General features: G+C 39.7%; 1 protein-coding gene across 2 annotated transcripts in view; it reads left to right on the top strand.

Annotated features, from left to right (window-relative positions):
* ece2a (endothelin converting enzyme 2a) overlaps window positions 1-21145 on the top strand; it is a 75729-nt gene that overhangs the window by 18318 nt on the left and 36266 nt on the right. For both annotated transcript variants that reach the window (XM_016679599.1, XM_007567950.2), the window contains one exon: window positions 18587-18870. In XM_016679599.1, coding sequence (XP_016535085.1) covers window positions 18587-18870 — 284 coding nt within the window. The remainder of the gene's footprint in view (window positions 1-18586; window positions 18871-21145) is intronic.

The raw sequence follows: 21145 nt of genomic DNA, 5'->3' as shown, positions 1-21145 counted from the left end.
AGTGAAATGCTGTCAGGGTTCAACAAGTGAGGTATTTCCTGTTTGGCAGGCGATCGTGGACATCAGTGATGTCAGTGGAATCCCCAGCGCTGCTATAAATTCAGCATGATCGGTCGTTTTCAGGGCGCGAGGCCCAATGGCATCAAATTATCTTGCCGGCCAGATGCAGTTGTATCGATGGCCAAATTTGGTTTTCCTGAGATTAACATATCAGGTTTAGGGAATTCAAACAATTCCTGTTATTTTACCGCTCTTTCAGGATGAGATACTTTTAACACAGAAGGTATTTGCCTTTAGTTATGATTGCATAGGGATTGCGATCTCAAAAATGGTCTTGCAAGTCTTAAATTGACCTAAAACTTGCACAAAACTATGCGCATAAACTTTTTTATTTGGGAGATGAAAGGAAGAAATACGACTTCTCCGGATAATGGGAGGAACCCGATTATCTGTGGTGTTCTCATTATTCTGTTCACGAAAGAGGAAAAAGAGAGCAAGAAGAAAGATTTTGAGATAGAAAAGTACTGAGCTTCAGATTTTCACAAATCCCACATATGGGAGTCCTTCCAGACCTCATGTTCCTCTGCTGATTAAATCCAACACACACACACACACACACCACACGTGCAATCTCCACAGGAGCACACACACTCACAAAATACAGAAATTTAAACTGCACCCCCTCTTAAACTGTACTGCTAGCGCTGAATTATGACAGAAGCTGTCATGTTGTGTTTCAGGTGGTGCTAACTCGAGCTAGGCTTCCTGCAGCCCTCTAACAAGACATAGCTTTTAGTTTAGAGTGTCTGAGCCCTGCTTGCCTTCTGTGCATTATGCTTGGATGATGAATGTGTTCTCTGTCACCGTGTGCTGCCTCTGAGGCTTCATGAAAGCCAATAAGTGCCAGGGCCATGACTATTTGATGATCAGAGAATCTGTAAATCTCTCTGATTTTCGCCCAGTGTGTATTTGCAATGATAGAATACAGAGTCACGTCTTATCTTATTTTCCTAAAACAGCTTTCCGACTTTGGCCCCTGACTCTGTCTACCCTTTGGCTGTCCTCTTCCTCCTGTTGCTCCTCGGCGTGGCTCCTCTCGCGCTCCACACCTCTGTTCCTCCTCGCCTCTTCGGCATTTCTGATTTCAAGTCTGTTTCTACGCTCGTCTAAACGCATTTGCCTTTCTGCCTATACCCTTGGCTCGCAGTCGTGTCCCTCCTCATCCCCAGCGCTTCTCCTCTCCTCGGGAGCCTGTATCCTAGGTTACATAATGTGTATTAGCGAGATGTAGGGGGAGGCAGCGGCGGGGCGGGGAAGTGAGGGGCAACGGTGAAGGCAAAGAAGTGAAATGGGTTGAAGAAGGGAAGAAGATGCGGTGTTTGTCTCTTGACAAATGAGATTTTCAGACTTCATTTTCTTGGTAAATGGTCAGGGGTTTCTGTTTTTGTGTACCTGGAGTGTCTGTGGATGTTAATTTGCTTCCTTCCTTCTTCAGGATTGGTATCCTTGTTCTTTCCTCTCTAAATCGCTCCTCTTTCTTAGCTCTGCATGTCATATTTTTAAGAGGATGAAGTCTTTTCTGCTAGACTAGCTCATTTTTTTATTTTCAGGAGTTGACATCTGGGTTGCCTGTCCACTCCTCTTTTCCTCTTCCCTCTCTTTCTCTCCCTCTTTCTCATCCCCTGCTCGTCTCAATCATGATTACACTTTGCCTCGCTGACCTGCAATGATGTAACTACACTTTGGCAGCAGACTTCACCCTCGCCTAGCGCTGTATTGTCCCATCTTTCAGAGCACTCACTCCTCTCCATCTCTGCCTCCCACTCTTCTCTCAGGACCATTTTTTTTTTCAGGTCTTAATCTCGTCCGCAATTTATTTCCCAGCAATAGGTTGACATGAGTGGGGCGAATGAGATTGGAATGGGCGGGAGAGGAATGTAGAAAAGTTCCCACATGATTTGATGCTCCTGCTGTATTACAATAAAACACAACATTGTGTTTTTCTAATAACTGAAGAGGTTATTACAAAACCAGCGTCTGAGCACAGGGTTCAGACGGCGAATCCTGTTTTAAACACCTTGTGATGTAATCCAGAACAGGGACTGTTACTGTGTCATTCTTCGCTGTAGAGAAAAGTACATTTTATGGTAGGAATAGTTATTTGTGTGAGCATTTTGTTTATTTCTCTCTTGTTTCTGGGGGGCATGAATAAATATTTTTTTTGGGTGTGTTTGCCTTGATGTCAGGAAAAGAATCAACCGGCCATTATGTTAGACAATAATGACAAACAACCATTAAAGGAAAAAAAAAAGCTGTTTTTAAATAAAACTTTTGTAATTTTTTGATGGCTATATAATTCCATATAGTCTGAATTATGTTTGTTCAGATTATCAAACATTCCACATGACGACGTCTCAAAGAAATTCATTAATGAATTCTAATTAATGGATCTCAAATTTTATTTCAAATGAGCAATGTTTTAAAAAAACTCAAATAAGTTTTGTATGACTAAATCAATGAACAGAAACTTACTAAATCACATCAGATGCAGACTGATTTATTTCGGCTCTTAGCCTATAATCCCCTCTGTTGAGGTCTGGACATGTTTGGTTGCAGCTCTCCTCTTTATGCCCGTTCTCACATCGACAGGTTTAACATTGAGAGGAGATAACCTGCTGCTGTGATACACAAACTCTTTATGCATAATTAGCAACACCTCTGTGCTCTTAATCAATATGCTGTTGTAAAGTTCTTTGGTTTAGGTTAATCTTTCTGATTAATAAGCCAAACACTGCTGTTTTAATAAGGCAGCTGAAATAATAATTTACTGTTAAATTTTAAATTACATTTGCGTATTTGAAGCCTGTTGCTAGGGGATAGGTATCTTTGTATTTATGGTAATGCAATGAATAGTACAACATTGTAGCACAAATTACAATTTTGACCTTTTTTTGTTACTGTACTGTACTCGTCATTTTCATACATATAAATTCACATCATCTGTATATGTAGTAGGTTATTTAGTGTTCTATCGTCATGTTTCTATACACACTTTGTCATTGTTATGCAAGTTTTTTAGTTTGGTTAGTTCTTGCTACAGGGTTCTTCGGTCAAATGGTTCTTAGGCAGTTGAATTTTTCCTGTTGGTTCTGGGGGGTTCGTTACACTTCAAGCTTCAGTATTCTGGTTGGTGAAGACGTTTACATTCCCTTTGATTGCTTGAAGCTTTGTAATTTTATTCCCCAGCAGCCTGAGAAACCCAATCCAGAGACAGTCCTCGGTTACATTCGGAGCATCGGCCTCTCGAGTCAGGAAATTAAGCTTCGTGTTATTGCAGAATTCTGATGTGGAAACTTCCCACAGGGACTCAGTGGCATGACATCATTGTCTGATTACACACGCTAGCCTAGAGTGCAGTTTACCTTTGGCTCTTATTGTCAGTGCAGTGGTTGGCTAGATGGCCAGACAGCTGTTTCTCTGGAGTCTTTGTCATAATTCTTGAATGGCTGTTTGAGAGCAGTGGAAAAAGTACCGATTTTAATCTATATTTCAATCCAGTATTACTCTGGTTGCTCATGGGTATTAGGTTGATATTTTTGTTAGCATTTTTTGATGGCAGTGTAATTCAGTGTGTGTTTGTGTGTGTGTGTACAGAAAGAGAGAGGAGGTACAGTGATTTGAAAAGACCAGGGTATTAAAAGGTAAAGCTTTAATCCAGATAGATGCACACTCTCTCTTTTTCTGTTTCTCTCTCGTGTCTTTCCTTCTATATCAAGCAGAAGGAGTTTTGTTTTTAAATTTTGTGTTTTTGTGAAGGTCTGAGCATGGGTAGTATTAACTACAACATCAATGGAAACTATAAAATGCGATAACAGAGGTGAGAGCAAACATGTGTCTCAACATGTGCTAAAAGCCAAAGAATAAAAATGTCTCTTAAGACAAGTTACAAGTCGACAATAAAGGGGCACTTCTGACATGTAATCGTTCCAAAACAACAAATAAAACATTCCTGTTATCTGGCTCTGTGACAGAATATCTTAGTAAATAGACCAAACCAAAATCTGATGGTGCTGTGCTTATGTAATCCCTTGTTGGCATTCTGCTAACAGTCTAACAAGTTGATATTAGCTGTTCAATTAATCAGGCTATCTGCTCTTGGAGCCAACCATCAGTTGATATACTAGTTGATATTTGATACCTGTACGCATTTTTTGTGATCATAAAGATTTCTGAAAAGGCCAGTTTTTTTTTTTTTTTTTTGGGAGAAATATAAAACACAGACAGTGTTCAGTAACTGCAGGGAGGGCAGCGCTGCCTTGCTCTATAGTCAGTGGAGAAAAATCCAGTCACTGCAGCACTATCACTAGTTTTCCACTAGAAATAAACATACCGGTAGCGAATTGCAGAGCATAAACCTTTAGGGATTTTGGAAACCATAACTTTTCAGTACTGGTGCAGGATGACTTGTTTGAGGATTTGATTTTTCTGTCTTTTCATCAGTAAATCATTGGTAACAGAAAAAAAAAATGTGTTGGTGTGTGAAATATTATTTATGCTGCTGATAGTAGGTTGGTTTTTGTGCCAGACTCGGTGCTTAACCTGGCGCTGCGTGCGTGTGTGTGTGTGTGTGTGTGTGTGTGTGTGTGTGTGTGTTTTGGGACCTGTCTTGTCTCTCTCATCAAGCATGCTGTTGGAGTAGACGCTGCAGCAGAGATGCCTAATAGAGAAAGCAGCAGAGAGAAGAGAGAGTTGGAGAACGACTGTGACGACGTCATACCACCCGCTCTCATCTGTGCCCCCTTCTTTATCTTTGCACTTGCCAATTATGCCTTTTCACATTTATCTATCTCAGCCTGCTCCCCTTCCGCATCTCTTCCCTTTCACTCGGTACGCCAGCCCCTAAATTCCCCCGCTCTCATCCTCATTCATTTCTCCAGCCATTCACATCCCAAGCTCTCTCATTTCCACCAAATTGAATGTCATTCATACCTCCCTTTCAGACTCCTGCAGCCTGTAAAACAGATATTCAGGGCTTCAGCAGCCATCCCCACGCTGCAGATAGCCACATCACAGGTATCACCACTGTGACAGACACAGCCTTGCTTTGGGTTCCTGTTAGCATAGCCATATTTGGACTTCCTCTGTGCCAACTGGGTAGCATCAGTGTTTGCTAAGCTGGTGGACATCGGATGGCGTTTGTACTCTGTGGGGCCATTTGGGAAATACTCACATTGCAACCGTTTCACACTTATCCTCTCTGACTTGTCTTGTCCATTTTCTCACCTCCTCCACTTCATCCTTCCCGTTTTTCTCGTGGACGAGAACGGCCAGATCCTTTTGGGCAGAATGTGATCACGATTCAATATAAACCGATCGCTGCACGTGTCCAAATGTGGGTTTGTTGTGTTGCGCAGATAGTGTCTTTTCCAACTTTCTCCGATGCACTGGTTGAGAATCACTGAAAAGCAGACGGATCTGAATCACAAGCACCAACAGAGTCACACCTTCCCAGCAGAGTATCAGACGAGCAGCTGGATGAGTGCAGCGGAGAGTAACGTTGACTCACTGGCATATTGCGTGTGGCAGCAGACCAGAGGAGGGGACGGAGCTCGCTGCATTAATAACCATCTTCATCCACCAGCCTGTCTTACAGGCTGACTCACTCTTCATTAGCAGCTTCAATGCTGTCAGCGGCTCATTGAAGCCCCGACTACAAACCGCGCTGTCATGTTGGTGCAAACCGCCATAACTATTTTCAGTTCAATTGAGTTTGTCTGCAATATATACATTTAAAAAAAAAAAAAAAAAAGTTGATTCAGTACAATCATGTGGACGCATTCAAAGTGAACTTCAAACATTTCAATTTAGTTTCCAAACACTGAAGCCAAGTTCGGTTTATTTTTAAAATAAGTAAAAAAATATATTTTTAAAAAATTTCTACCTAGAAACAAGTCGGAGACTTTTCTCCTGGCTCTGTGTGTTGATTGTTTTTGTATCCTAAAATTTACTTGCACTAATGCAGATTCAAAAAGTTTAACATAAACGGGGCTCTAGATAAAGTCTTTCACTGCGTTTTTTTTTATTTTATTTTATTTTTTCCAACTACAAAGAGTGGCATTTAAATGCGGGCATGCATTCTCTGATGGCCCTAAATCAGAGGGATTGTCTTCAGAAATAGTGTATTTAGTAAATAGGGTTCATCTATTTCATCTCAGTATGGATGCACCCCTCTGTAAAAAAATGTTACGGTAGGTTTTCTGCACTTTAAATCACTCAAGACACTCGATTCCTGTCGTGAAACAAGGTGGTGGCAGCATCTGTAGATAAAAACGCAGCACCACTCAGTGTTTTCTTAATCTCCTTAGGAAAAAGTTCCTTAAAGGTGCAGTATGACGATGGATACACAGTTTTCCTGTAACGGTATGTTGTCTGCCATTACCAGTTTGACTTCATCTCCCATAAAACTCTGTCACACAGCACCTAATTTCTACATCACTTTAAGACACAATGACACCGCAGGAAGACATGCAATTTCCTCCTACCGGGATCAATATGCTGCGTCAGCCAGAAAGCTCCCACAGTGGACTGGCCCCCTTAGAACCTGATCCATAGTGCATCATTATGCCAAGGTCAGGAAAGGCAGCCATTTGCATATTGATGCAGGCACCTTGAACTGTCAAACGTGCCTGCCAACCAGGCAGAAAATTAACCAGTCAAGTCAAGTTTGTATCTTTGTGTGTATGTATGTGTGTGTGCACCTTTTAAAGTTACTGCCTGCACCTTTTCTGCTGTTTCATTTTTGGCACAGACGTAGTCTTAGTAGGTGGCTAATTGAAAATGCCTGTACTGCTGTGACCCTCTCTCTGTCTTCGCGTGTCTGTTTTTGTGTATTTGGGTCTTTTTTCATAGTTTGAGCCAGATGATTCACCAACATCACCCGCTTTTGTTTTGGCTTTAGTTAAAGATGACCTTTCTTACTGTTGTCAGAGTGGATATTAGATCCCATTACTACATTCATCTTGTGCAAATTGTGGTGAATTGTACAAGGAACCTTACAAAATCTTGATTGAAATAAGTGGGAAATAACATATTTATTACTAAACTTTTTTGACTCCTGTTAGTGGTTCTCTCTCTCTAATGTGTGCGTGCTGTCTTTGTTTGTCTACAGTTAGGTGAAATGGAATAATTGTGTCCTCTTGAGTCTGATATTTTGCCCCCCCCACACTTCCCCCCCTCCCCCCCTCCCACACACACAAACTTTATTGCTGAATCATGACCTTCCTTGCTTCTGTTACACTGCTGAGCTGCTGACAGATTAAAACAGCTTCACTCAAACAGTGCATGAGGTGGGACGCAGAATAAAACACATTTTCTACTCCTGACATAGCCAGATGGATAAATAAATAAGGCTATCTGGAACAGCCGCAGCCTAGCTAACACGAGCACAAAGGTGAGTAAGAGGGCAGGCATTTTCGGAGGCACAGCCATCACTAACAGGCTCGTTCATTTATTAATTTCAAGCTTTGCAAATAGGTCAATCCTGAAATTCAGTTTAGTAAGAGCAAGAATACTCAGTTTAGCCACTGCTCATTTGCAAACCTTCTTCTTGGTTTTGTCTTGATCGAAAATGTTCAGTCGATGTAGATTTTTCCATTGCAGAGGACGGCTATGCAGTGATTAAAAGTTGGTATGCATATGTTCTGAAAGGAAAAGGCCATTGTTACCTTCACTGAGGCCATTGATGTCATGTCCAGTAAACAGATCTGTAATGATCTTTTGTTCTCCAAATTGGGCCACACACATCCAACTTGATGAAGTTTGAAAAGAACTGCAAAAAAGAATGGGCGAAACGGTCTAAAGATTGATGTGCTAACCTTGTGTCTGTAAAAGCTGCCAAAGGCGAATCAACAAGTCATATGGAAGTGTGATTTTATTTTTATTTATTTTTTGGGGTTTTTTTATTTTTAATAAATTTGCCAAAATTCCCATGGTGTCATAATGAGATATTGTGTGTAAAATTTACACCAAAATAAAATTTGGAATAAATCTGTAACACAACAAACTGTGAATACGTTCCAAAATCAATCTGCTTCATAACCAGTCTGAAACTGATCAAAAATCTTTCCCAGGAGGAAATCTGCAATCTTTCTACCTAAAGATTTTAGCAAAAAATGTAAATTGCGGATTACTTTAAAGCTTTCTGTATTCCTGGAATAGCAAAATCAAATGATTAATTTAAGAGCAACATTGATATTTATTGACGAGAATTTAGACAAAACCATAATTTGTACATAAAAGTTTTGAGGACATAAACACATTTGTGTGCTGAAGACTGAGGAAGCCGTAGGTGCAGGATAAAAGCTTTTCGTAGTCGGATCCATGGACTGTCAGGTAAAAAAAACACCTCTTGTGGATGAAATACCAGAGAGGAGGTGTTATGAGCATTGCAGGTGCATATTCAAGTGTTACTTGGACAAAGTCAGCGAAAGTTGTGACAGAACAGTTGTTAGGTTGTTTTGTGTTTTTTGGCTCGTACCCTGTAAAGAAAAACGCTTCAGTTTCGTACACTGCAATGTCGGTCCACAGCTAAAGGCTGCTGCAGTCTGACTGCCAGGAGTTTTATGGAATGATGTTTTGAAGAGTTGTTTGGTTTACCTTCAAAAAAACTTTTATTTTTGCCATTGTGAACCATTTTCTGAGTAGTTGGTACAAATATTCACAGAGTGTATTCTATAATCCCTTACGACTTTTAAACCGACCATGTAACAGGATGACATTGACGTTCCTGGAAAGGCCCTGTGAGTTTATTATAAACCAGACCAGGATTAACTCCAACGTACCACCCGAAAAACAAAAGTAAGTGAAATTTCCTTCATAGAATATTTAAAGATTGTAATCTGTCTCGTTGGCAGTGGATGTGATGATGGGTGAATTTACATATTCTTTGTAGGTTGTTAAATGATATTATTAAGTGTGTCCTCTTCAGTACAATGAAAATGTCTTGTGATTGATAGATGGAAACAATGCTTGTATAAATAGTTCATTATCTTTGTATCAGCTTGGGTTTATGTAATATTGTTGAGAATTTGAAGGGGTGGATGTTGTATCTTGAAGCACGACAGGTGCTGTACTTTAAAATCAAACTTAAGAGGATAAAGGTACGCTCTTATTAGAAGAGTAAAGGTGAGCAGAGTATACAACTCTAAAAACAACCATGAAAATGTCACATTTAACAATTTGTACTGAGTTATAAGCCAAAGTTAAAGTCTCTTTTACTTACTAAATTTAAAAAAAAAGCAGTAAATAAAGGTGCCTGCTTAATATGCAACTCAAAATGCTCTTTCTCCTCTGAGTTTGCAACATAAAGTAAAAGTCTGCAGTCTGCTGACTCCAGGGAGCAAAGTGGCGCACATGGATGTAGGATGTAGCATCAGGATGTTTTTGGGGGAATGTTTCTAAGTCATTTTTTGGAGGGTTACACATTTTTACCCGTTCTCTTTTTTTTTATTGTTAAATAATAAACACTGACATTTGCTGAGTGAAGTGAGGCCTGCAGTGCTTCAGATGGTCTGGGTTCCTTTGTGACCTCCTTCATGAGCTGTCAGTGAGGTGTTGAAGTAATTTCGGTAGGTCAGGCTCTCTTGTGAAGCTCTTCTGTTTAGACAATATATCACTCTGGCTTAATGGAGTCCCGAAGGTTTTGAAATGACAATGCAATACAATCCAGGCTGATCCAGATCCAGTACATTTTTTTTAATCTCTCATCTACTCTTGGATTTGTAGACTTACCTTTCGAGAGATTTTAGCCTATGTCATGTCAGACAGGTTGTATTGATTTATCATTCATTTAAGTGGATTCTTGATGGTTTGGCAGCCATGAGAAATTAACTCAGCCCTTCAGAAGATGTGGTTAGCCTCAGTTAATTAATGATTTAACATGTCCATTTTCCAGAGAGGGACATTTTGGTTCAGATACAATTTACCTCAATAAATAAAAGGATATTTTCAAAAAGATTTTTTTTTGCTCAGAAAATATCTGATAATTTACCATCTAGCAAAAAAAACAAACAAACAAACATCTGTTTTATTCCAAGCTTTACTTTTTACTTATATACTTATAGTCACCCTACTTAATGTCATGTCGCCCACTTTACCTGACACCTGCTCACCTTTAGCTTTAGTGCTTCATTTGTTATATTCCCAGTCTTTTGCCACAGTCATAAACATAAGTTTATCCATGCCTTTTTGCTATTACTGACTTAAAAAGGGGCTTTAAATGCAAAACGTAGCGCTGCAGCTTTCATATGTCTATGCGTCCTTAAAGAGCGTACTGTAATGCACTCTGACCATTAGTTTCTGAAAAGAGAAGAAGCTCAGCAAATGCTCGACCAGCCACAAGAAATTAATGGCAATCTAAAGAGGGGCGTGGGTGGCTTTCAGTAACTGTAGGTTCTGGCAAACAAAGTGAGAAACGATGACTCTCTGCTCTTGCAGTTTACTTTGCTCAAACTCCACGTGCCTGTTGGTGTTTTTTTATCCGAAAGAGAGGCGTGAGTGTTCATACCACAGCAGAGAGGCAGATTCATACAGTGGAGTCCTTCCAAAAGTCCTCCATCTATCTCTCACTCTGTCACACACACACACACACACACACACACACACACACACACACATGCCATCAAACAGTTACAGCCACATCCTTAATTATTCAGTCACTAATTACCTCTGCAACCGCTTACATAACCGATGTCGATTTTGTAAAGGGAGGGAAGAAGACGCTTGTGAGGAGAGGTTGCCGGAAAAAGCGAGCTTTTGAGAGTTTCAGCTGGCCGATGTGCTGATGCAAGTTTTCTGCAGCTTCTGAAACTACTTGACAGAACATTTCATTTGAAGAATATATGAATTTGCGAGAAGAGGGGAAAAAAATGCACCAAACACACACATGCATATGGTGGTTGTAAGAAATGTCTCCTTCTGATGATGTGACTTGAATCTGGGCAGTTACTGACATTCAAAAATTAGGATCCCACTTCAAATATTCAGGTCTTTATTAACAAATGATCACTTACTGATATCTAATCTTCTATTTTTTAAGAATGGAAAATTATGTAATCCTACTTTGACAAAAACAACCACACAACAAAAAACCTTGTTTTACCCTTTAAATTAAAGAAATAAACCAAAAATGATCTCTCTAAGTGAGGCGAGTGTGCCCCATTTTTGCACTTTCAACTTGCAGATGTTTGAGGGGTTTTCTGCATCTCCAGCCCATTCCCAGTGAAGATATGGGTTTAACTCTGCCACTCTGGGACTACCCTTCTCTTATTTCTCAGCCAGTATTTTGTTGAGCCTACTGATATATTTTGTCTTGTTTCAGGATCCCATTTCATCCTTTAGCTTAAATGTTTCTTACAGCCCCCATCATCGTGGTCAATTCCTCTATTGAATGCCACTAAGCCATAAAACTTCCACCTCCGTGCTTCACATTTGGCATGTGGGTCTTTCCTAAGAATGCTGTGTGAGATTCTCCGATGTTTCAACAGTGTAAGCTTCCTACACAACGCTGAGTAATGATTTGTTGTCAGATTTCACAAAAACTTTCCTGAAGTACTCAGCCTTATTTGTTTAGTTAGATCACTTGAAATTCTAAAATATTGTTCAAGTTGAAATACATTTTTGTTCTAACATGTAGGAAAATCACAAGTTTTTATATGACATCCTGAGTCCAGTGCTGGAATCCGTCAAGTGAAGGATTCTCTCTGCTTCAGACACAATTATTTACAGTATTTTTCTTTTCTGTTTTTTTATTTTATCCTCTCTCACATTTTCTGGTCATTTTTTTCCCTTGCTTTGTCATTTTAAACTGTAAACTCCATCATCATCCATTGTTCATAAATTTTTTTTGTAGGAGAAAAGAGCCTGGCTGACTGCCTATTAGGAATCACGCTGCGGAAAAATAGAAAGCTGCCCAATTTGAAGATTCCCTTTACTTGACATCTTAGCTGACTCACAATTTCCGGACCTTTCAACTCCATGAAAGCCTTTTTTCTTTACATCTTTCATTTTCTTAAGATAAAGATAAAAATTGGGAGATATTTTTTACACCTTTAACTACCGTGGTAGGAAATCTATAGTTTTCAGAAACTGGCCCATTCCTCTATGAAACAGGCCTCAGATATTTCGTCTGAACCATCTCTCAAAATCTCTGAAAGCTTGTTGTTTTACCACAGTATTAGTTGCTACCAACTTGTAAACACAAAACTTAAACTCAGCCTTCAATCAGCTTGGACTACAACATGGATAAGCTGGAGGGGTAAAACCAGTCCCTCCATGAAAATGGGACAGAACAGTTTGGGTTTTGCAGCAGCTATATTTCAGTCCAGCCGTGAGCAAAAACATAAACAATCCTTGTAAACTTGGGTATTCGTAACTTTCTTCAGTTTTCCCGTGGCTATCTTACTGGAGCTTAATGCTGAACTGGTCTCAGCATTACAGGAGGAATCTAGAAGAAACCAGGCTTTTCCGGTGCTGATGCAAATCTGGCCATGTTTCTAAAATAAAATTAGCTAACTTGTTTTTTTTTTTTTTTTAAGTTTGTTTTAAGAATGCAAAAGTGTTGTTTTTTTCTTCGTTCCTCTTGGACTCCTTAGAGTCAGCCTTTAGGCTACCAGGAAGCACCAGACAAATGTGTGTGGATGCTGCTAATAGCTTTTAACCTCGACATCGTTTATTATATATCGTGGTTTGCAAACATTCTCAGCTCAGCTCACAGTTGCATCTTTGCTACAGAAAAAGTCCAATGTTTAACCAGCAGCAGGCGAAAGCTTTAGATTGTGGATGACATTTTCCTTTTTATCACACATGACTGCAGCCTAATTTACTCCACTAACACATTTGTTGGCAAGACTTTCCATTTTAGTCTTTTGTTTCTAGTGACACAGACAACTGCTGGGAGGAGGTGTAAGATCTGTCTACGGGGTGTCTGGGAAACAAACTGGGTTCCTAACACCTTGTCGACGATAGACTTTCCACTTCCACATCCATCGCACATTTGATTACAGAAATAGTATTCTTGTTTTTTTTTTAAAGATTGTAATGAGGAAACATCTTAAATGAAGATAAAGCTCTCTTAGTGTTCTCACTTTGATGACAGAGTTTACCTGCTGAAACAAACCGATTACATCTTGAATGGCTTTTACAGTATTATATAGGTGTAGGATGGTTAGTGTCACTAAATCCGCAGTACTCTATTTGGAAAGTCTACCTCTCTCATTCTTTCTCAAAAAAACAAACAAAAAAAACAAACAAACATCTCGACATGTTTCAGATAATGTAGTTTCCTTTTAGATTGCCTCTTATATCTCCGTACTTACTTCATTTTGAACACCTTGCTGAAAATAGTTAGTTTGAGAGACCAGTGACTGCAGAGTCTTGCTACTTTCATCTAATAGTATGGTGCATTTACTAATAAGAAAATATTAGGTTTTTGATTTGATTAGGCAGACAATACAGTCAAATTTTCACTATATTCCCTTAAACTAAATTTATACACATCACAAATAAGTGTGTGTGTTACAGCAAAGACTGCTTTTAAGAACTGCTGCAATTTGTCTGAGTCACAAATAGTTAGATTTAACTAAATAAGAATGGATGTTGATACTGCCCCAGTAGAAAGATAAGAGGTAATTGGTTAGAAATCAATGTTACTATCTTGGTGCATGCTCTCTGATATGTACATGCTGGAAAATAATCTCGACTTCCACATCTTCGTTTGTTCTGCCTTAATATGATTCATATAAACTCTGACTCCAAAAATGCACTCAATATGAAGACTCAGATTTATTTGTTCATCCACTCACAGTGTGACGCAAAAACAAACACACTCCACACGGGAGCTTTCTGCAGTATTTGTTAACATTTACAAGAGTCGCGGCTAAATTTAGCAGCGTGTCGTCGTGGCATCGGTTTACCTCGGGCTTGCCCAGAGCCTCGGTGGACTGGGGTTGGTCGAGCTGGGTGTTGCTATGTGTCCACTTGAGCATCACCTTTCACCTTTCATCAGCATGGGCCTTGGTCGCCATCCTTAATGTGTCAAAACCAATGTGGGATGTGAACGAATGCCACAAATGCCTCTGACATCATGGAGTTTCCACTGCTGCGCTCGGTTCGGCTCGGCTCACGGCTCGCATGTTTCACATTGCTGGCTGAGGCACAGGGGTTCCCCACCCGCCGCCCCCTCTTTGACCATACATGTCACCCAGATCTGCTGTTTATTTGGAAGGACATCGTCTTACATGTGAAAAGTGCAGTCAACATCACGTAGGAGCCACAGAAGTAAACAAGAGGGTTTTTTTTTTTAAAGTACTTCAATTAAAGAAGTGCAAGTACTAAAACAATATTTAATGTACTGGACAAACTAGATGAATATAGATTGATTTAGGACAGAAATTTCTTTCTGGATGGAGTATGTTAAGCCTGTTGTGTCTGGTTTTTGGTAAACAGTGCTGCTCAATAATGTTGGTGGGCTTCAGTGGTGTGTTTCTTGGGAGCCACGCCATTCCCATCGGTGTTCACATGTTTTTGAAAATTAAAGTTAAAAATTGTTGAAGCCGAAGCAACGCAAATAGTCAAACTACTGTAAAATGTCATGAGGTTTCTAAATGAACGTAGGCAAGAAAATAAAATATCCACTTTGTATTTGGTGAAATAAGACGACTACAAAGCAATAGTTTTTTTTAAACATACTTATTATTTTCTTTAAATTATAGAAACATTATTTTTATAGCTATTCCAGTTATTAAAAATCAAAGGAATGCTGTTGCATGTTATTTTAGCAAAGGATGTTGATCTTTGCTTTTCTAGCTCATATAATTTATTTGTATTTATGTATTGTCTTAACTTTTAATTTAATTCCATTAGCTTTCCTGCTAATCTACACTCTTGCATTTCCACATTTCTTATAATCGATTACTTTTTAATACGTAACTGTTCTATAACCTACAATTTGTTTTCGTCGTGCTTGTCTAAATGTCCGTCTTTCGGTTTTTAACCTCTGTAAAAACGCTTTACGCTCGAGTGCCTAAACAGGACTCAATAAATACAGTTTGTTGTTTGACTCATTGGATTTATTTTTGAATTCACAGTTTCAAATTGAATTTAAAGCTGCATATGGGATTTTGTGTGAGGCCCTTTTCTACGTGTTTCCTGTCAGCAGACTAATCCTAAATTATTCCTGGGGATTGCCTCAGAGGTTTCCTTTCCTGTGTTATATCTCCACAGCTGTCACTCACATGTCCAGCTGGTCCTTAAATATCAAAGGATTTCTTAGGTCACACACCAGATGTCCTTTAACCCACCTTTGATGGACTCCGAGGTACCATGTCCATCTTTGGCCATCACATTTGGGCTGGCAGCTGTCGATGCAACTTATAAAACCATTATTTTGGATGTTAATGGAAACAGAAAAGCAAACACAATAACAATCTGTTTACTCGTGCAAGTGCTGGATAGCTGAGTGTTCGGTTGTTTGTTATCTGAGTGTTATGAAACATTTTAAGAGCAGGATTAGGTTTTCCATCACACGCTCACACGGGCATCCGGAACGAGGTTATACGACACTTCTAACTTTAGTCTCTTCTTCTCTTCTGCTTTTAATAATCCAGTTGGTCTGTTCAGTAGGAATGTAAAGCCTCCTATTTATTACCTGCAGACATGTAAGGCCCCAGACACACCTGGATATTCTGTGCCAGACAAACTCATGTGACACCAAGACGAACTCAACCACCTCAGACGCCGATGGAACTTTCCTTACTTCACCGCAGAGCTGCAAAATTGAATTCGCCCCCCGTCAAAATGACAGTTTTTATGATTTAACAACATGAGACCACAATAAAATCACTTCAGAGTTTTATTTATCCATACAATTAAGCTGGAAAACACAATTGTTGGGGAAGAAATGACAAAAATGTAAAACTTTCAAACCCCACTTGGATTATTCTTTCATCTTGTTTGTTGGACGTTTATTTAGTTAGAATTTATTTTTGGTCTATTTTATTTAATCACACAATCTTGGCTTTGAGTGTCTTTGAGCCTCAGTGGGAAATATGTGTTAAAAAAAGTACAGCTCTGATTTCTTCGAAGTACTAACGGTATCTGCCTTACGACTGTGACCTGCGGGAAAATGCTGACGTTGGAGCGAGATCCGGTTATCAGTAGATATTCTGTTCTAAATAGGAACCAGAGACTGTAATTGATACAACCTTGCCTTTTTAAGTAAAAAAAAAAATAAATAAAAATTAAACATTCTCACAAAATCTATATTTTTTGAATTTAAAGACTTATGTTTGCAGGTAAGTGTTTACGAGTGCGTGGAACCGTCAGCAGGTCTCACTGACCCAGTGTAAGAGTCTTGACCTTGAGGAGAGTGTGGCAAGTAAACTTATCCCGACGACCCCCAGGAATGAGACATCATGTCCGGCCTTTCCTCAGAGCAACGTGCCTGGAAAAAAGATAACACACACACACACACACGCATACATGTATCTGTTTTTACGGGGGGAAACCCTTTGGAGGGAACGTCCGGTTTGCTGTGGGGTCCAGCAGGGGATGGAAACCTCATCTTTTGCCAAGAAAGGGTTGAGATAAAGTAGGAAGGGCTGGTTGTGTATTATTCTTACTTTTATAGATTTAAAAGTGTGATGGGAAAATTTGCCATTTTGTTTATTTCCACAAAATTCCTACGCACTATTAGGTTGTCTAATAATTATTCACACATAGATACTCTCATAAGAAAGCCAAAATCTCACTTTTATTTTCTGAAGTAATTGGTTTCTGGGTTTGTTAACATTTGGGATAGACTGAGAGCGCTGTAGCTGTTCAAGAATAAATCTAATCCTCAAAAACACAACCTTCGTCATAAATCTGCACACATTTCATGTCCTTTTTATTAAACTCAAAACAAAGTGCATAAAAAGATTGTTGCGGGAAGAAAAGAAAAATTCTTCACTTTTCTCATTTGCAACGCAGATTACCCGTCAGGACTGATCAATGCGGCATTGGGTTGTTGTTGCATGGCCTCTGCTTTTGTCCCGTTAAATCATCCTTTATTAGTTTGTCTCGACGTATAAATATCTGTGTGCAGAGATCCTTGACACCTGTGGTCGTGCAACATAAGGTTTGAGCATGTAAAGCACACAGGCAAGCAAACACACATCTGAATAGGTTGCTAACGTGTTGTTTGGTGCGAGACTGCAAACTGAGTCATCCTGGATTCTCTGGCACAGGCTCATGTGAAGCTGTTGCATGGCGGTAATTAGTGGAAGCAGGAAGGTGATAACAAGAAGGAGCCACACGTTTGCAGCTGAGGCGACGCTGCCAGCATGCCGCTCAAAGTCCCAGCCACACCTTTCGCACCCTCTCACACGTCCCCAGGCAGATCCTTTCAAATACGTACACATGTACCCGAGCTGCAAAACAGTTCAACAAAATACTCCCCAATGACACTCTTTACATATTGTGCACAGACTATATGTCCAACACAATTTTTCTTCTTACTCCTGTTTCATGTTCTTCCTTTGCCTCCTACTCTTCCTCCTCCTCCTCCTCCATTTACAGTCTGACTCATCGTATCCAAAAGGTGAGATGCTGCATTCAGTTGGTTATTTTCATCTTGTCACATTTGAAACTTTCTTCAATTTTCTTTTATCATGTTACTTTCAATCCTGCCTGTCAAGTCTTCTAGCCTTAAACATTGTGATGTTCTTTTTTAAAGTCTCACAATGTTTTTAGTCAGGGAGTTTTGTGTTAAAAATACTGAAGGACTAACTTGTACCTTGTTGCAAAGCAGTTTAACCTCAAATGCGCTTCCTGATATGCGGGTTATCACACTCATCACCTAAGCTGTGGTGGTGTGTTGTGTGCGGAATATCAGCCTGTGTTTTTTAGCCAGCCTGTCTTTTGACAATTGTAAAATCTACCACAGCTAACACATGCCATGTGCAGCAAGCATGTGCATGACTTCTATAAAATCAACACAGCTTCATCTCAGATATCTTAGTAATGATCCAGTGTTGGCATCAAACAATCTTGGTGCTGGTTGAAATGAGCTTTTATTTAGGATAAGTTCATTCGATGGTGTCGTCAAGGACAGATAATGCACCTGGCCGCGTTGCAGCAGAACACTGTGAGTTTCAATCTGACACACAAAGCTCAGACATGACAGGACTTGGTGTGATACTAAATTCTCTACCTGGAAAGCTGGGAAACAGATTTACCAACAAAATCCCAAAAATCCAACCTTGTGTTTTGCAATTGTGAAGGGTCAATCAATTAATCTAAATGTTGAGTCTTTTTCATCAGACACAAGAGGGAGTCCTGCAGAATACAGCACCTAGCTGCAGCCAATCATAAGAGTAACTCTAATCATCCCATTTATTCAATTAAGACACCAAACACTTTGGTCCCCTAATAGTTATGCTAATTTTCCCACCGTAGTCACACACATCCTGCTCTTCTCTGCATGTTTGGTGTTTTTCCTCTGTGCCCCATTGATGGCTTATGTCTCTTTTTCACCATTTATTTCTCTCAGGTTGTGGAAACAGCAGTTTGGGTGGAGACATGTACGGCGCCGGCTACCATGCGATTACCAACATAGACTACTCCTCGGTGTGCATCAGCGCCATGAGAGCCAGGTACAGCGGTTGTCCTGGTATGACCTGGCATCAGATGGACGTTCGTCAGCTCTCCTTTGCCGACGCGTCCTTTGACGTCATCCTTGAGAAGGCGACGCTGGACGCCATCATGGTTGAGGAGAAGTCGCCATGGGAGGTCTCTCCTGAATCGTCATCCTTCATTCATCAAGCTCTCGGCGAGGTAGCCGTAAAAACCTTTGTACTTTATATTAGGACTTCAGGTTTAAGGGGTTTCTCTCTGAGACGGGTTTATTTACTCAGTGGATCTTTGGACTTTCACAAAATTGTAGTGAATACCAACAAAGCACCCAAGTGGTGTGACATCAGTGGTTTTCCTTTGTAAAAAATGGACTGGGATCAGGAATTAAAGCTTTAGAAAACTTCAGAAGCATTCTAATAGAAAAGGAGAGCATTGTGAAAACAAACAAACAAAAAGTCCTAACTTTATTGTCTTTTTAAAATTTCTTTTAGGCCAGAAATGCTTTACATGGTCCTTTATTAGTGTTTCACGCAGGAAGATCACCAGGATGATCATTGGTTTCTGAGTAAATAAATGAGTGGATAAAGCTATTTTTCAGTCATTTCCAGAAGTAAACAGAAAAATATAGATAACATGCAATTAATACACACAGAAATTAAGCAGCATGAAACATAATCAAAAACAAAAACGCCTGTAAATGAGCCAAGATCTCAGGTGTGACAGTAGTTTAAGAGGTTCACATACTGTAAACCACTGTGATGTTTTGTGTTTGGAGTTCTTTCAAGACGGTAGAAGTCCGCTTTCATTTTTGCCCGTCTCAGATGAGCCATTAATTCTTTAGGATCAACTAATCTGGATATTTACTACACGAAAACGACAATTATCACCTGCAAGTACCTCTGTGTTTGCTTGTAACCTTTTAAAAGAACCTCGCTTCAGAAATCCTTACCTGTGCCTTTAACTCTGCATCCTTCACATCTCGTTTTTACTCCTTAACCTCCTGACTACCAGGAAAAAAAATATTGTCCAATCACCATTTTTTTTAAATCCCACATTCTTCGTAAGGTAATAAAAGGTTTTATGCACTTACTTTGTCTCGTCCCATAGAATGTGTTATTACTGTTGAACACAATTTTTATGTATTAGAAAAAGATACGAACAAAAGTCCCACCCCTTCATATGTGGTATCATTGAAAAGCCCTAAATGTCCTCTCCAGATACCAAAAGGAATTAATTCAGTAGAATGCAGGGAGTGGGAGATATTCAAGTTTAGAAATGTCCTCTACAGAGGACAAAAATGAACTACTGGTAGTCAGGAGGATATGGAGGCATTTATTTACCTTCATTGCAGTGGTGCATAAACCAGAAGCGCAAACGTCTGCACTGCAGATCGACTCGAGTTTCCTCGTCTTTTACTTCTAAATGTGGTTCAAACAGTGAATGTCGCTACTGTGGTGATTTGAATGCACCGCTACAACAATAGTATATCTGCAAATTACTCTCTGACAGTGAAATCAGTAATGGTGGCACTTAACATTTCCACTCCACTGCCCGTAAAGAGGACTGACAAGACGCTGAGTGCTCTCAGCTGTTGGCTGCTGCAGTAACCACCACATCAATTTGACAATGACAATGTTTTGGCCATTAGCCATGCTAGACCTTGACACACTAAGACAAGAGAACACCACTATTAACTGGAGTAGGAAGCTCCGGGTTTGTAAGTGGAGAAGAACAGCTCAAGGTACACTCACTGGAATGCTTGAAGTGCAGCTTAATAAGTCACAATTCGAATTTAAGTTCACAATGTTCTTCGAAGTTGTCCGTTTTACAGGGTTAATTATAAATCCTGGTCCTACAGAGTTCTGTAAAAAAAAAAACTCAAATTCAAATAATTATTTAATTTATCAAAAGAAAAAAATATGACCAAACCAACCTGGAACGCTGTTAAAAAAAAAATAATAATAATAATAATAATTGCCCAAAAACCTACTAAAGGCTGGCACCCTCCTTGACAGAAACAGCTGCTGCCATTTGTGAGTAGTTTACTCACTGAGGAGTGATTTTGGGCCGCTCTTCTTTGCAGAATTATTTTGTTTTAGGACATTTTTGTTGCTGCTTGTTTACGTTCATGTCGCTGTACGCCCACTAGATTTAAGTCCAGACTTTGATTCGCGCTCAGACACGTTCGTTTTTATTTTCGGCGCCTTTTAAAAGGCGGACTTGTTTTGGATTATGTTCTTGCTGTACAACCCAGACGTTCTTAAGTTTAAGGTGAAAAACTGATGACTACTGTCAAGCTCCACTTTCGTCTTTTGCAAATGTGAGCCAGGCCATTGGGCTCTTTTTAGTCGGCAGAGATGTTTACCTTGAAATTTTGCCATTGATGCCATTTTTGCCCCATTTTTGTCTTTTTGTTCACACAAGAAGATTTACTGAGACAAATGAGACCTGCAGTGTCTTAGATGTTGTTTTCAGC

This window comes from Poecilia formosa, unplaced genomic scaffold (genome assembly GCF_000485575.1).
Source record: "Poecilia formosa unplaced genomic scaffold, Poecilia_formosa-5.1.2 Scaffold215, whole genome shotgun sequence".
NCBI classification, from domain to species: Eukaryota; Metazoa; Chordata; class Actinopteri; order Cyprinodontiformes; family Poeciliidae; genus Poecilia; species Poecilia formosa.
Note: the sequence above shows the minus strand (reverse complement) of the source record. Positions and strands in the feature narration are given on the sequence as shown.